This window comes from Leptonychotes weddellii, chromosome 7 (assembly GCF_054177405.1).
Source record: "Leptonychotes weddellii isolate Sample4059 chromosome 7, ASM5417740v2, whole genome shotgun sequence".
Taxonomy (NCBI): Eukaryota; Metazoa; Chordata; class Mammalia; order Carnivora; family Phocidae; genus Leptonychotes; species Leptonychotes weddellii.
Window position 1 is genome coordinate 45,223,414 of NC_138375.1, and position 16,618 is coordinate 45,240,031.

At 39.8% G+C, this 16,618-nt stretch overlaps 1 protein-coding gene across 8 annotated transcripts in view; it reads right to left on the reverse strand.

Moving 5' to 3' along the window:
* The window catches only part of EBF1 (EBF transcription factor 1), a 391,508-nt gene that overhangs the window by 121,209 nt on the left and 253,681 nt on the right, over positions 1–16,618 (reverse strand). For 4 of the 8 annotated variants that reach the window (XM_081826258.1, XM_081826259.1, XM_081826264.1 and 1 more), the window contains exon 8: positions 4,943–5,060. In XM_081826258.1, the coding sequence (XP_081682384.1) occupies positions 4,943–5,060 (118 nt within the window). Of the gene's footprint in view, positions 1–4,918; positions 5,061–16,618 lie in introns of all 8 variants that reach the window. The other 4 variants (XM_081826261.1, XM_081826257.1, XM_081826260.1 and 1 more) reach the window with 1 other exon arrangement.

Here is a 16,618-nt window from a genome sequence, read left to right on the forward strand (position 1 = left end):
AAGCCTGAATCGTCTTTCTCCACATGTCCGTAAAACAACAAATTTAAGTGCAGCTGGGCACAGGGAGTCAGTGGGGTTGGATACCGGGGGCAACCAACAGAAGCAAAAACTGCTTGTGTCTGGAGCAAAAGGATTAAAGAAGGTCAAATGCTAAAGAGCAAGAATAACACCATATTGTCAGGGACAGCTGGAAGGGGACACTACAATGGAGAGGTCAGAACTAACTGGTGGTGGGGAAAATCTGATTCTACTTCTCTAACTCTGTAATTACAGCAAGGAGATGGGCCCAGTGATTCTATTACCACACTCTACTCTACCAAGTATTTTTAGTTTGACCAAACCCCACTTTTGTTTAGATCTGTTTTATTTTGGGATCCTGGCACATTTATACCTCATGTCTTTGTCTGTATCACTACTTTGAAGGGAAATTTAATCCATTTGTGCCTGATGCCCACAAAAACAGAATTTCACTTGTTTCCCAATTTTAAAAAGCAGGGGTGTTTTCAAACATCTATATTTGAGCCAAGAAAGTAAGTAGGACCTCAGGTCGGAACTCAGGAACATGAAAGTGTTAACCATCTAAAAACTGATTTTTCAAAGAAACATGATGATTGCACAAATTCATACCAATTTTTAGAAAATAACCTAAGGATGAAAAACACCAGGTGGGGCCTTAAAACCAGAAAGGGTGCCTACTGATGACCAGCTGAACTCTGGGACCCGCTCAGATTTCCCAGTGATCATGGAGGAGGCATGTCCTCCAAGGGCCCAAAAAGGGGAAAGAGTGGAGGGAGGGAGAAGAGGGGAAGGGATAAAACACATGCATGCCAAAAAAAAAAAAAAAGTCCCCTAAAAAAAATGAGCATTTAAACTGCTTGTCAGAAGGCTTCCTGACAGAGCCACTAAAGCGTATTCACAGACATTTGCATAAATGCTGCCGGTGAGTTCACCATAGCTGCTAGCACTAATGGTACATAAAGTAATTTAGTCACTTCTCCCGGCATTCTGTGTCAGAATGATGAGCGCCGGCGCTTTGCCTTGTTGCATATTAGATCATTAGATAATAAAGTGTTAGCGCATGCAGGCTGACGGGGTCCCTGCACTATAGCTTTGTGAGGGCACCACATTTTGCCACGGGGGGAAGAAACAGAGAAACTGATGCCCCAGTTGGCCTTAAATTCAAGTAAACACAACCTGAAACTCAAGAGAACAATAATAACAACATCAACACTCCCAAGCCTTTAAAGATCCCCAGCATACGATCCCCAGGAATTTGCCCAAGTGATGGGAAGATAGGGCAGACGAATAAGCTAGGGCTGTACATTACTGTGGGTGGGGACGATTCTGCATCTTTGGCCCCAAGCCTATGCTTTTCAAAAATTGAAAGCCTGAGAGTAGTCACCTTCTGATACTACCTCTCTCCACAATGTACATCTTCCATACAGCTATTGCTTGCTTAAAGATGAAACCTCACTAGCCTAAACTCTCCCGTAAATATTCAGCCAAAGAAAATCTCAGTATTTATGAATGAAGAAAAAAATGGGGGAGAGCAATTACCATGAGCTACAGGATGCCAGGATTCACCCTCTTTGGACCATGCAAGATTCTATGAAATAAATTTGCCTTTGTCAACTCGCCTACTTGAAATACAGGGGCTGTTATTTGAGCATGGAGGTTTGGAAGTCCATGGGTCACACAGGGAAGACTGCATGAATGTAAAGCATGGTCTCTTTTTCTACTTAAATGCAGAAAGATGAGCTACGAAAGGGAACTTTCCTCCAACTGTATGACAAGCAGGATATAAATAGAGATGTGCAGAGTTGCTCTAAATAATTCCTGCTACCTGTAAATGAGATGGTAAAAAGCCCAGAATGAGGAAAAACGAATGCTCCTACAGGTCACCTCCGAGGTGAAAATACCTAGCAGTTTCACTGTGTAGTAGCCGTCTGAGGTGGGGGTGAAGGAGGGGAGCTGCTGAGGCATAGGGGCTTGGTTCTGGAAGTCTTAAACAGGGCATTTTCAAACAGGATTTTTCAGTGGCAAGATAAAGTATTACCATGCCCTCAAATCAACATGTATTAGCATCTAAGTCCACTCCCACACATCCCCAATGAAAGAGCCCAATAGTCACCCTTTGCTGAGTAGATATTTATGTATCAGTTTGAAGTGTCTAAATGAGTGGGTGGTTTTGTGTGGTTGGTTGATAAATTCTGCAGAGAAGCAGACTTCCATGTATTGTCGTTACAAGGAACCTCACAGTATCTACCCTCTTATTCTTCTGAAGAGAAATAAAGTAAGGCATTGGTGACAGCGAGGTCCCCTAGCTGAAGAAGATAGGACATACCCAGAGCCCCAAAGATGCTTAGCCATTTCTGAACAGTGAAATGTCTTCATTTTCTTGAACAATATGTTAATAATCACATGGCCACTTGTGGACTGGTAAACTGGAGAAGAGGAATAAAATATTGTCTCTAAAACTTAGAATAATATGATATCCCAATGGAAATATTAATATGTACACACAGAAGCAAGAATATTTGAGTTGGGAGGAAGCCTACAGGCGTTTTGGTCTAGAGATCTCAAACTGTTAGCCTATGGCTGTATTCTTCCTAAGTGACATTTCCCCTTCCTCACTTCAGAGGGTTTAAAAGTTTTATAATTAGTTACCAACAATTAAAAATTAGGAGTTTTAATTCTTGCCACACTAGAACATCTGTTCTGTCCCCACTGGGCTCTCAGTCCCCTGGGCCACAACTGTCTGGGCTGCTGGACAGCAGAACATGTACTTGCCCTTCTTCTGCAGTCTCCACCCAGCCCACTTCCCCTGTGTACTTGGCCTGCCCCCACTCAAGGCACACATTTTTTTTTTATCCCCCCTACAGATCATCACCTTCATTTTACCAAGAAGAAGACTAAGGATCCCAAAGGTAAGGTGACTTGTCCAAGGTCACATAAAGGCCAGAGGTGAAACTAAAAATTGAATTTAGGTTTCCTGGCTCCTACTTCATGATTCTTTCCTCCACATTATAATGCAAAATAATATGTTCCTGACCTCCAGACTCTAGATGTTTCTGGCAGGTTGCTTCTGTTGGTTTGTGTTGGGGTTTTTTTTTTTGTTTTTTTTGGTGGAGGTATGATTTGCATGACGTCATGTGGTCTGTCACTGCCTTCCCAAAGGCAGGAATGGGAGCTGGCTGTGTCTGCCCTTGGAGCCCATTTTGAAACTGTGAACCCATGACTGGTAGATTTCAAACTGACAGTCAAGTCTGCCCTTGAACAGGACAGTAACCATTGTAACTAACCAGCCACAGTGGAAAACAAGACTTCAGTTTTTAAACCACAGCTTTCCAAATTGTGCTCACTGAGTATTTACCTAGTTTTTTCCTTTCCTCTCCCCTAAATACTTCTAGTAATACAATGCCTTAAGTGACTTCAAGGGTATTAAAAAGGCAACATTACCGTGAAGTGAGGATCAGAATAATTTTAAGTACAGGAATGGAACTAGGAATGTAATCATGAGCAGGTGTTTCAAATGGCCTCCTGCAAAAAAGTAATATCCATCCATCTCAGCACTAATGAAACCATAAAGAAGCAGCTTTTGAAAGATGATGGTTTACTTTAAAAAGACTGTAAAACTGGATGTGGTGAAGAATCCTTTCTAAGAGTGTTACATCTGGCTAATTAATAAAAAGTAGAGTTTGTGTATTTCTTAAGTGCAGAAAAAAAAATCAGGCAAAAATAATGATAGTGGTGTGTTTATTAAATTAGAATGCTGGCAGGGAAGGGAGTTTTCTACCTTATGAATTATATCATGGACAGCTCATGGCCCTTGGAAAAATCAGGCAATCGGGTGGTAATTTGTGCAGTAGTGTTTTTAAAAGAATCCTGCTGACCTAGCAAACTGGAAAGTGAAGTGGGGAAATGGGTTTAGAGTTGAATCTGAAGGAGATAAGAGAAAATCTAGCATGGTGATTGGTATCCAGTATAGTCTCCATCATTGTTTCTGGGATGGATGGTTGGAAGGATGGATTGACGAAAGATGAATAGATGGATGGGTGCATTGAGGATGGAGAGATGGCTGGACGGACAGATGGATGGACAGATGGATGAAAAGTGAATGGATGGATGAATGGATGGATGGATGATGGATAGATGGATGGATCGATGGATGGATGGAGAGATGGAAGGATGTATACATTATATATACATGTAGTACAGAAACATTCAGATGTATATTCAATCTAGCCCTTGATTCCTTTGAGTGGCATTCACTTTCCTTGATTCAAATTTTTATCTTGTTTCCTCCAGTCCTCTCAAAGGTACCACTGGTTAGCCATAAATTCAAGACAAATGTGAAATCTCCCCAACAAAATCCACCTAGAGAAACCAGGCTCTATCATGTGGTGATGAAGGGAGGATTATGCACAAGGCACAGGAGGGACATTTAGTTTGAGCTTCAGCTTCAGAAAATGCCTCTGACCTAGACTTTGGACTTTATCTCCAAATGAAGTTTAATATGAAGTTATAGAGATACACCAGCAGGACTGTAAAGAGGATGGAGTTCATTATACAACCAAGTCAGTTGTAAACTCAAAACATACCACAATATTTGTTACCCTGCTTTGGCCCTCCTTTATTTTTCAGTCAAGTGGGAGCTTAAAATAAAGCAGTGGTCCAGGTCTCCCTCTCTCTCTCTCAACCTGAAGGAAAGATGCATCAGCCATTTCCAGGGTAGAGAGTTGTGTGACAAGAAAGGCTGGGCCTCAGAGATATTTTCCTGTCTTTAAATATTTGCTATCAGTATCATTCAAATTTGAAATTGGAAACAGAGTAGAAAATGTGGTGGAGTTGGAAGAAAGAAACCAAACAGATTCACAGTTAAAGTAGCAATGCCAACCAATGAAAATGATTTGCCTACCATGTTCCAGATAAGAGGGCGTACCTTCCGAGGGGTCAAGCCTCCGAGCCCTCCGCCCATGCTTAGAGTTATTATGGACAAACATATTATCAGAGACTGCCAGGACATGGCCATCCACATTGACTGTCGTAGACACCACGACCTGGAGACAGAAGAGAGAAATGAATGAACATTTTAATATAAAAGCATGGAAGGTAATAAACTCAAGTTAAATAAATAACAGCTGGGAGCTGAAGAAAATTGCATAGCTATTTCACATAATAACTGGTGCTTATGCTGTACAAGTCTAACAAGAGGAGCTATTGATGAGTGGGTCTTTGGCATGGAACGCTTTTGATGCAGTTTTAAGTAAAATTGCACAGTTTATAGTTATACAGCAGAAGGCACACTGTTAACCATAATTTTAACAAGAGGATCTTTATTAGCATATTTTTTTACACAACGGTGGTTGTGTTTCACCTAAATTACCCTTCAGTTTAGACACTGAAGCAGATATCACAGTTGATCATGCAAATAAAAATCTTTTGAATCTTTAAAATATTTCCCCCCCACTGCGTCAGGGTTAAGAGGATAAAGAAATGAAAAAGAGAGGTTTCAGTGAGAGCTGGGATGCAGCTTTCTCTCCCGTGTGTCTTTCTGGTGTTTCTCGTACTTTTCCCGCATTACTTCGATTAATCAGACCAACCTCCCTTCCCCTCCCTCCCCTCCCCCCGCCCCCACCACCATCACCATGCATCCCTCCTCAAAAGATCCCTGCTAATTAAGGGTCTTAGATCTGTGTTTCAAAGCCAAAAAACAAAACAAAACAAAAAACAACAACCAGAAAAACAAAAACAAAAAAAGAGGAAATGCAATAGCCCAGGTATAATTCAGATACCCTGGCCATCTCATAAACTGACTCTGAATCTAGTTTGCCAGAAGGGACACGGGCAAAGGTGTTTTCTTAGAGAACTTTGACTAAAACAATGAGAAGAAATGACCTACACTTCTCCTTATATTAAATGGGAAGAGGATTAAAACTGAAACCCACAGAGATATGTTTATTCATGCGACCTCTTACAACCAAATATAATAATTGTCTGTAATTGCAGCTTCAGCTCCCACCTCATGCTTTGACATGGGAAACAGCAATCAGCCAGCTCCGGTTTAATCCACCTATTATGTTGACTAATTAACTTTCCTCGACAGTTTATTTCTTCCTCCATTATCAGCCCCTGTCAGCCGCAAGCACCCTGCAGCAGAGGGGAGACCTCAGGCTCTTTGATTGATCACCGATAGATTGACATGCAGATTAATTTAATTAGAATCACCTCACTTGAGAAATGAAAGACAAAGGCAAGAGGGCTAATAGATCTGCTCTCATAATGAGGCGAACCTCCAGAGCCAAAGCTGAGGATTCCTGATTTATTTTGCTCAATTCCCCAGTTGCTTGGAAAAGACTCTCGCTTTAATTGTTCTTGGTTTTGAGAGGCATTAGCCTCTGAAGAGGTGAAACGTTTTACAAGGATTGGCACAAACTGAGGCCCCAGTTTCTGAGGAAGCCTTTTCTCCGACTTCTAGGGTCTTGTGCAATGCCGCAGTTTCATCCCCTGAGTTGGGCAGAGGGCAAGACGCTGGGCCTTGGCCTATGCCTGCGAATTGCCTGGCGAAGTGCCTTCCTCTGTAGCCTCCCACCCCAACCAACGTCAGCCATACTGAAAAGTTCCACCGTCAGGGTCTTTGACCTAAACGCATCAGGACAAAACACAGCAGATTCCCTTTCTTGAGGCCTCAAAGATGGCAACGAACTCTAGGCTGTGAAGCACTGTTCCCAATACTATCGTGGGGTTGATTTCATTTGATCTGATGCGATCTGACTTGATCTAGTTATTAGTTTCTGTTTGTTTGCTCTCTTCCAAGCCCTGCCTTCTGCACACCCAAGGCCCTGCTCTTTAAATGGAGCCCCTACAGGCTTTCAGACCTGGATGCATAAGTCAGAAAACTCAGGAAACTACGCACTTGGTCATCCCGCCCTGGGGCCTCCCAGGGATGACTGCAGGGCAGGTCTTCTGTGGGGTCCTCCCTCAGGGCCCTCTTTCAGGCTCTTCTCCTTGAATCCCAGCCAGGCCTGGATCCTCCCCTGATTTTATTTTTTTAATTCTATTTTATTAAAATACAAAGTAAACAACTGAGAGTCCATTCTGGGAGTCGGGGTATTTGCCTCAATCATTGTGAAAACCAAAATTCCAACTAGGGCAAGTCATTCATGGGAGGACTCAGTACATTTGAAGTAGCAGTTTGCAAAGTGGTTTTTCTCTTTCTTCATGATTGACCAACCAGATCTGACACAGCCGGAAAGTTATGTGTATGCCTCATCAATTGTAGGTTAATTTAGAAGGAGGAGGAGGAAGAGAAGAAAATGGTCTATTCTTTTATTTTCAAAAAGTATTAGGTGCCAATGCAGAGTCCATATTATTTAAGGCAACAGAAACTCCCTTTTCTTTTTAGTCAGGGAGGTGGGACATATACAATTATGTAACAGAGCTGGGTCTTTCAAAGAATTTTTGATTTACTACGAGACCACAATTGAGTGGTCACTGGAGTCGTTAGCTGAAGAAACTATAAAAGGAATCCCAAACGGTATCTGTTTCCAGTGTCAGGAAATACAGAAAGTTGTTATTCTAGATGTCTGTCTTAAAAGGAAAAAAAAGCAATGACAATTCACCATGCACCTGTAAGACAAAATTCTACAGGCTTAGGCTTAAAATATTCAGTATTGTTTAAAGATATTGTCATCTAATTCCTACATTGAACAGAAATGACAAAAACGGTTAAGTTAAAAAAAACAAAACTACATCCTATGTGTTTTTTTCTTGACAATAGAAGGATCACCAAGACCACATGTGTGACAGAATCATTTCATTTGAAAGTTCCACTAAAATTGGAGAGAGATAAAACAGAATCCTCATGCCTTTAATTTCTAGAAAATAAACACCTAGTGTTCCTCACAGAAACTCATGACTAAACATTTTAACTTGCCTCTCCCCAAAATAATTTCTCTCATTCCAATTTGGAAATGATCAAGATATATTTAAATAAAACATATGCTGAAACTAATCCACAAAGCAACTTGTAAATTTTTAAAAATCTGTGAGTTGCAAAGGGGGCACTGAAGTGTCCTTTAAAAAATAGGCCCATAGTGGGAGGGAAAAGGGCCTTTACAGTTTAACACAAGATTAATGAGGTGCTGACACATTCATGCAGGCAAGGGGACAGACAGGCCTGCCAAATCTTCAACCTTCCCAAATTTTGTCAACAAAACACAGCTTGAATTTGGGACAGGTAAACACAGAAAATGATTTTACATTTGGACTCAACACTTCCCTCTCTATCCCCTTCCTCAATCTCCTGCCCAAGGAAAGAGATGAAGGGAATATGAGGAACAGGTATACTTAGAATTTTACGATACCTGTTAAACTATATCTTTACTCTTTAGAATCGTACTGTCCAAGACAGTAAGCACACATGTAGCTATTTAAATTTAAACTAATTAAGTAAAATTTTAAATTCTCGTTCCTGAGTCTCCATGGCCATATTTCGAGTGGTTAGTAGCCACATGTGGCTAGAGATGCTATATTGGACAGGGCAGCACAGAACATTCTCCTCATTGTAGAGTGTCTTACTGGACAGTGCTGCTGTAGAATGGTTTTGAAATAAATTGCTCCAAGTTATTCATGAGGATGTCCAAGCTATATCTCCTGAAACAGGTATTAGTCTAAGTGGACATATTTAAGATTATATACAAGTATTTTTTTATCACTATATTTTCTAGAATCAATTTTCTATTTAGGGCATAGCTTTCTAACATAGCAATCCATAGATGTGCTGATGAACACGCAGTATGTTCCGTGGTACCTTCTATCTGGGTCCAGCCCTCCAGGTAAGGGCATTCAGCATGAGGGGATTTAAAAAAACAAGCAAACAAACAAACAAAAAACAGAAGAGAAATCTGCAGGTACCCATGGACTTTGGAGATTTTACACTAACGCTTTTAGTTTCTTGCCTCATTTCAGTGGTTCAAAATGTCCTCTGTTTTATCCTGGACCTAGCTATCCCTAAAGGCTGTTATTTTTACAATTTCACCCCCTCTATTTAGAATTAGAAATAATTCGACACAAAGTTGATAATTCTTGACTCCCAAGCTTTCCTAGTTGATGTGACTTTGGCCAGGTTAACTTAAACCTCAGCCACTGTGCTCCCGCCTATCAAGTGGACATACTAATAAAAGTACCTGGTTCTGTGAGTCTTACAATATTTAAAGTGGCCAGCATGGTTCCTGGCTCATACTGAGTACTCAACAAATGTTAGTAGCAGTAGGACTGTAGCTGTTGCTTTGTTGATGAGACTCACCAAAAAGTTCAAGTTAATGTATTGGGCTGATCATCTGAAGCCATAAAGAGGACCCTGCATAAACTGTTATTTTAAATAAAAGGGTACAGAAATTACCTCTAATATGTTCACTGTTTTATCAGTCTAACAATTAAATTGTACAATTTTAAAGACCTTTGTGCTCACAGTATGTAATTGTGTAATTTAGGCCTCATGTAAATTGCAAATTTCACTGGTTTCTATAATTTTACTTTCTATAATTTATTTTTTAAATTTTTTTAAATTTTATTTATTTATTTGACAGAGAGAGAGACACAGCGAGAGAGGGAACACAAGCAGAGGGAGTGGGAGAGGGAGAAGCAGGCTTCCCGCTGAGCAGGGAGCCCAATGCGGGGCTCGATCCCGGGACCCTGGGATCATGACTTGAGCCAAAGGCAGACGTCCAATGACTGAGCCACCCAGGCGCCCCTATAATTTTACTTTCTAGAACCCATTGGTATCTTAGCCTGTTATATTCTAGGCTTGAAACTGAACAAAATCTTACTGCTTTGAAAAAATCTATAAATTAGACATCTTATCAATTCAGTCTAGTTTTCCCAGTATTTCATATGAATGAAGGATTCTCTGGGAGTTTTGTTATTTGTTACTATTTCCTGCTATCATTCTTCAGGCTGTCCCTCTTTTCTTTATATCAGGCAGAAGACCTTGTATGTCCCAACTAAACTAAATTATCTAAGATTCATGACCCATAATCTCTGTCTCATGAGCAGATTTTCAAAAAGACAAAAGCCACTAAATTCAGTCGTGGGTGGAAGATCACATTAACAAAAGTAGTAGCTCATACAGAAGAAGGGGTTATGACAAAAGCGACCAAGAGTTGAAATCTGTATTTTTGAACATTTCGACAACAAATACGGAATCAAGAGGAAGATTAGACCATAAAAATATTTTCAATGTTTAAATTTAGAATATTTTAGTAGTAAGTACCTCCCTCCAAAAAATAACTACTTTAAAAAATTAATTTTGAATGAATATAAAATTATAAATTTGGTTTTAAAAGCTAATATATGGTAACTCAGTGTAAGGAAACTGGTGCTGAAGTTGGTCATTACATGACTTTCTCACCTCTGGTTTTAACTTATTCTATGTCTGCAGTAATTCAGGACCCCTAATATAAGGCATTAAATGCACTGGCTTGAAGTACATGAAATAGAAAAGCAGTGAGCAGCATTCCATGGAATAATATTCAGCAAAAAAAAGAAACAAACTATTGATACACCTGGATGAATTTCAAGAGAATTATGCTGAGTGAAAAAAGCCAATACCAAAAGATTACATATTGCATGGTATGGGCTTCCACCCCCATTCCACCCCACTCCCCCCTACACTCCCCACCAAACTTACATGTTGAATACCTAATCCCCAGTACCTCAGGATAGGGCTGTATTTGGAGACAGGGCCTTTAAAGATGTGATTAAGTTAAAATAAGGCTCTTAGAGTGGGCCTTCATCCAATCTGACTGGTGTCCTAAGAAGAGGAAATCTGGTCACACACAGAGACACCAGGGTGTACGGACAAAGAGGAAAGACCATGTGTGGACACAGTAAGAAGGTGGCTATCTATAAGCCAAGCAGAGAGGTCTCAGAGGAAACCAACCCCACGGACACCTTGATCTTGGACTTCCAGCCTCCAAAACTGTGAGAAAGTAAATTTCCATTTTTAAGCCATTTAGTCTGTGATATTTTGTTATGAAAGTCATAGAAAAGTAATACAGTGCATAATTCCATTTACTTAACATTCCTGAAATTTAAAAATTTTAGAAATGGACAATGGATTAGCACTTGCCAAGGGTTAGGGACAGAAGGAAGGTGGATATGGCTATTACAAAAAATGATAGGAAGGGTCCTTGTGGTGATGGCAATGCCCAATAGCTTCACTGTGGTGATAGATACACAGACCTACACATGATAAAATTTTACAGAACTAAGAACATACCCATATGTAAATGACTACAAGTAAAACTAGAGGAATCTGAATAAGGTGGTGGATTTATCAATTTTCAAATCCTGTATGATTATTGTATAGTACTATGTAATATTGTACTACAGTTTTGCAATACATTACTACTGGGGTACTGGGTAAAGGGTGCACGAGATCACTCTGTATTATTTCATACAACCACATGTGAATCCACAAATGTAGCAATAAAAAATTCAATTACATAAAAGGCATCATCAATCAAGATGCCCTTCAATAGGTAAATAGATATACAAACTGGTAATCCAAGGAAAGGAGTATTATACAGCAATAAAAAGAAATGAGCTATCAAGTCATGAAAAGACATGGAATTTTAAATATATAGTGCTAATTGTATGATTCCAACTGTATGACATTCTGGACAAGGTAAAACTTTGGAGAGAGTAAAAAGATTAGTGGTTGCCAGGAGTTTGCCCAGGGAAGGGAGGGACGACTAGGTGGAGCACAGGGGCAGTGAAACCATTCTATCTGATGCTATAGTGGTAGATACATAACACCATACATCTGTCCAAACCCATAGGATACAAAACATACAAATGAATCCTAATATAAACTATAAACTTTATACTATGTTATCAATAATGTATCAATATGGCACATCAGGGGTGCCTGGGTGGCTCAGTCTTTAAGCATCTGCCTTCAGCTCAGATCATGACCCCAGGGTCCTGGGATCGAGCCCTGCATCGGGCTCCCCGCTCGGTGGGAAGCCTGCTTCTCCCTCTCCCACTCCCCCTGCTTGTGTTCCCTCTCTCACTGTGTCTCTCTCTGTCAAATAAATAAATAAAATCCTAAAAAAAAAAAAAGCACATCAATTCTAATAAATGTGTCAGACTAATGCAAAATATTAATAATAGGGAAAATGGGGGAGGGGATTGAGGGAGTCTATGGGAACTTGCTATACTTTCCCCTCATTTTTCTGTAAACCTAAAACTACTCTACAAAATAAAGTCTTTATGTCATCAAATTTTACCCTCAACCCTACACAGCCCACATTCTCTACCCTGCCTGCTGAGCCATTCTTTACAGACTCTTTGAATATTACAGTCAAAAGACCCAAGAAATCAGCCAATCTAGTAGCTTCCAACTAAGAGTTTTCAAATGTAGTAATAGGAACTACACAGCAGAGAGGGAACCCTAAATTCACCCATAGGAAGACCGCACACTAAAACAGTAATTTTCCTTTGTCGAGATAGGATCGGATCATCTGCATGGAAACACTGGTTATCTCATGCATGTGAGAAACTCTGAAGTAATGGATTCACATGACTTCAAATAATTTTAAAATGGATCGTGATTCTTAATAAATGCCATCAGGATCAAAAAATAAGTCATCACATGGATGGGATTCATAAGAGAAAATGACAAAAGAAGTCTTCAGTGGTTATTACACTGCAAATTTGTCCAACACCTCTTTTTGAGGCTTGGAAAAATGAGGCCCAAGAGGTTTAAAGGCATCCTCAAGGTCATAGGACAAATTAAGAGCAGAGGTAAGCCTGAAGGGAAACTTTCAGACTCCAGATCCAGTTCTCACCCACAGTGGCCTCTGGCCTCTCCATTCTCTCCTGACTCTGCTGGTATCTCCCAGAACACATATCTGGGGTCTATGTGACTGACTACACTTTAAGTATTATAACACATAAAAATTGTCTGCAGCAGTTAGGAGTTAAGTCTTCATTAACTTTGTCCTTTAAAATATCCTTGACTGACATGGAATGAGATAGTCTCTGAAACCTGCCTGATTGCTAGTTTCTATCTGGTTGAAAGATCCCAAATAACTCATTAAAAATTATGGAGGACGCATGAACCTACAGGATGCAACAGAGCGGAACTGCGGGAAAAAGGGAGTGAGTAACTGAATTAAATCTACTCTTTAAGGCTCAAAGCAAAAATATCTCTTCGCTTAACAGTAAGACAAAAGCAGACACTTCTAAATCCTCAGATACGTATGCTGAACTAATTTGGACCTTTGGAAACTAAACTCAGCTTCTGTCTCCTGAACGGTGACATATGCTCAACATAAAAGCTCATCTGTGACCTGAACCTTGGTCCTCCCTCTGTGGATCAGGATACCTTTGATGACTCTTGACGGTGTCATTGGCATTTAACAGGTGTTCTCCATTTATGTGTTCCCACTGGCTATTTTAAGTAGCAGTGAGCCAAAACATACAGAATAGCCATGTCTGCTCTCTACCAATGAGACCATGAGACACAGATGTGACAATTGGGAGCAAGAAAACAGCCTATTAGTCAGCAGCTCAGATTCTAGGGTCAGAGAGTCCTGAGTTTGAACTCCAACTCCATTACTTACCAGTTTGTAACCTTAGATAAGTCACTTAATCATAGGAAAAAGTTGTGAGCCTACTATCTTCCAGGCATTCTTCTATGGAGAAGCAGCAATGAACAAGACAGATAAATTGTCCACCAAGAACTGAGTGCTTATCAGAGGCAGAAAGGGGTTTTCAGACAGTAAGCAAGCAATAAAAGCAAATTTCTGAATGTGAAAAGTTCCAAGAAGAAAATAAAATGGGGACGGAGCAATACCTAGGTGGGACCTATTTTTGATTGGGTGATTAAGGAAAGGCATCTCTGAGGAGGTGATGTTTTCAGCTGAAATCTAAGTAAAAGAAATAGCCAGCTATTCAACGAAGTGGCAGAAGAATTTCCTAGGAGGATAGAATAGCAAGTGCAAAGATCCCGAGGCAGACATGAGTTGGGTGTATCCAAGGAAGAGAAATGAAAGAAAATAAGGGAGGCCAATGTGCTTGTTTGGAGCAAAGTAAACAAGAGAAAGAGCAGTGGAAAAATAAGATTATCCATGCAAAACACTTTGTATGGTGTCTCACACATAATAAAAGCTCTGGAAGTTACAACTTAAAAAGTGATAGAATGTAAGAATATCTTTTGTTGGTAAGTCTCACTAAGTATAGGCATCCTCAGAAGCAATATCCATTGGCAACACTGATCTAAACCAAACACTTTAAACATCTATCCTTTCATGTATTTTACATTTCTTCAATAACAACTGTACTTAATGTAGAAATTTATTTCCTCTAAGTGCAGAGCCACCACTCATCAAATTGCGTTCATAAGGATTCCTTCTCAGTGATGCATATTTTCTGCCAAGGCCCAGCATAAGGCTCATGCCAAGATACATATTTGCCCAATAAGCCGTAATGGTTTAATATATCAGGTTGAAAATCCACCATTTGTATTTACTACGTTATGTGAATTAATCCTGTATTCTGAAACTATCATTAGAGCTACTTTCAGGATAATTAATCAGCGTGGTGCACCTTGAAATCATTCTGTATGAAGAGAGTGATTGCAGCTCGGGCCCCTAGCAGTCTATTGGTAAAGAATTTAATTGCAAGATGTGCTGTTTGTCAAAACAATATAAAACAGGGGGTGGGGGCAGTGGGAAAGAAATAAAAAGGATACAAATATTTTTTTTCCTTATTTAAGTGCTTTTAAAAGCAGACTGAAACTGCAGAGGTAGGACATGTATTTTAAGAATTGTCTAATGATACCCTATAATATATTGATTCAGAGCTTCTGTAGGCTTTTGAATAAATAACAAGGATTCTCCAAAATTTATAGAAGTCACCAAAAATAAGAGCAGAGAGTTGCCTTTGACTGTCATTTCCTATGCCATCATTTTTAAAAGAACACACTGTTGGTGGGAAATTGGGATGATAACCTGGTGGTTTCTCCTCATATTTCCTATCCCCCACTCCAAATGACTAATAAGTGAAAGTGGATTGTTTGTCTCCTCCAAAAAACATGAGATAAGCATGAATTTGGAGCCTGCTGTTCTCTCCGCTCAGAAAATTCTTCTGGCTCTTCTCAGCTTAAATATCACCTCCTCAGAAGTTTTTCCTGGTTACCCACTTTAAATCAGGTTCCTATTCCCCCATCCCACATGTATTCTCTCTCATATTATTAATATTCTTTATAGCAATAATGAAAAATTTTGATGACTTGTAATTACTAATTTGTACACATTGTAGCAGCTGATGGTACCTATTACCCACACATCCATTTTCTCTTCTCGGGCTGTACAAGTAGACATTTGCAGGTCGCTCTGTGGTTATATATGGCCATGTGACAGACTTCTGGCTCATTCTAGGATATGGGCAGATTTGACAGGGGTCATTTCTAAAACCAGGTTTTTAAGAAGTCCATGAGCCCCCTCCATGTACTCTTTACCCTTCAATTGGATGGGCAGAGACAACAAGGTTCTAGGGGCTAGTAGAGACACAAAACGAAAGGAGCCCTGGTCCCCAAATCACTTTATGTACAAGACCTGTTCATCTATCAAGAACACCTGCATTGTACCATTATGTGAACAAGAAATGACCTGTTGTGTGTGAGCCATTATATTCTTTGTTCTATTTATTACAGCAGCTAGTATTATCCTAACAAATAGACCCCCAACTAGAATATGAGCTTCATTAGGACAAACACCCTGTCTTTCTTGTTCATAACAATATATTCACCACTTGCCAGATCAATAAATACTACTGAGTGCATGCATGCATGAATGAAGGAATAGATCTTAAATTTATATTCATCTATAGTCATGCACCCAACATTTATACATGAATATAAATTTGTAGCCTATGGAAAAATTTTGTTGAAGAGATAAAATGAATTTGGAAATTTATACGTTACCTCACAGTCTCTAGGTACTATGGCATCTACTTTGATGACAGCTTGTACCTAATTCTTGTTCCTTCCCTCACCATCCTTATTCAGCCAGCCTCAACAAGGAAAGCTATTGATAAGGATTTAAATCTTAACCTGGAATTGTCTAGCTCCTGTCAGTTAAAAACCAGACCCATGACATGGTTTTAACACAGTCCTTTGACATTAGCATCTTTTTAGTGTCAAGATGAAGAAAAAGGCTCATTTAGTCACAGTGAATTTCTCCCTGTCATGAGCTGTTTCCATCTTAGCTTACCCCCACCTTCTTTTTTCCTCCCCACTTCCTCAAACCCACCAGAACTGAATGAAGCCTGTATCCACTGTTGTATTTGAGCAAGTTTGTTACCCTAGCCACAGCCTGGGGATTCCAAAAGAAAGCATCCATTGTAAATTAAGAAGGAGGAGGAAAAAAAAGATTGTACCAGATTTTCTACAAGGTTTATTCCATAATGCCTTAAAGTATGAACACAGCCAAGCTCTGCGGAAAGTGATTAATTTCTTGAAAACGCTAAGGTCACACTAATTGACATGACCTGTGTAATTAAGTAGTCTCTGTTTACACACCAGAAGCTCAGCCGCTGTGAGGCTGAG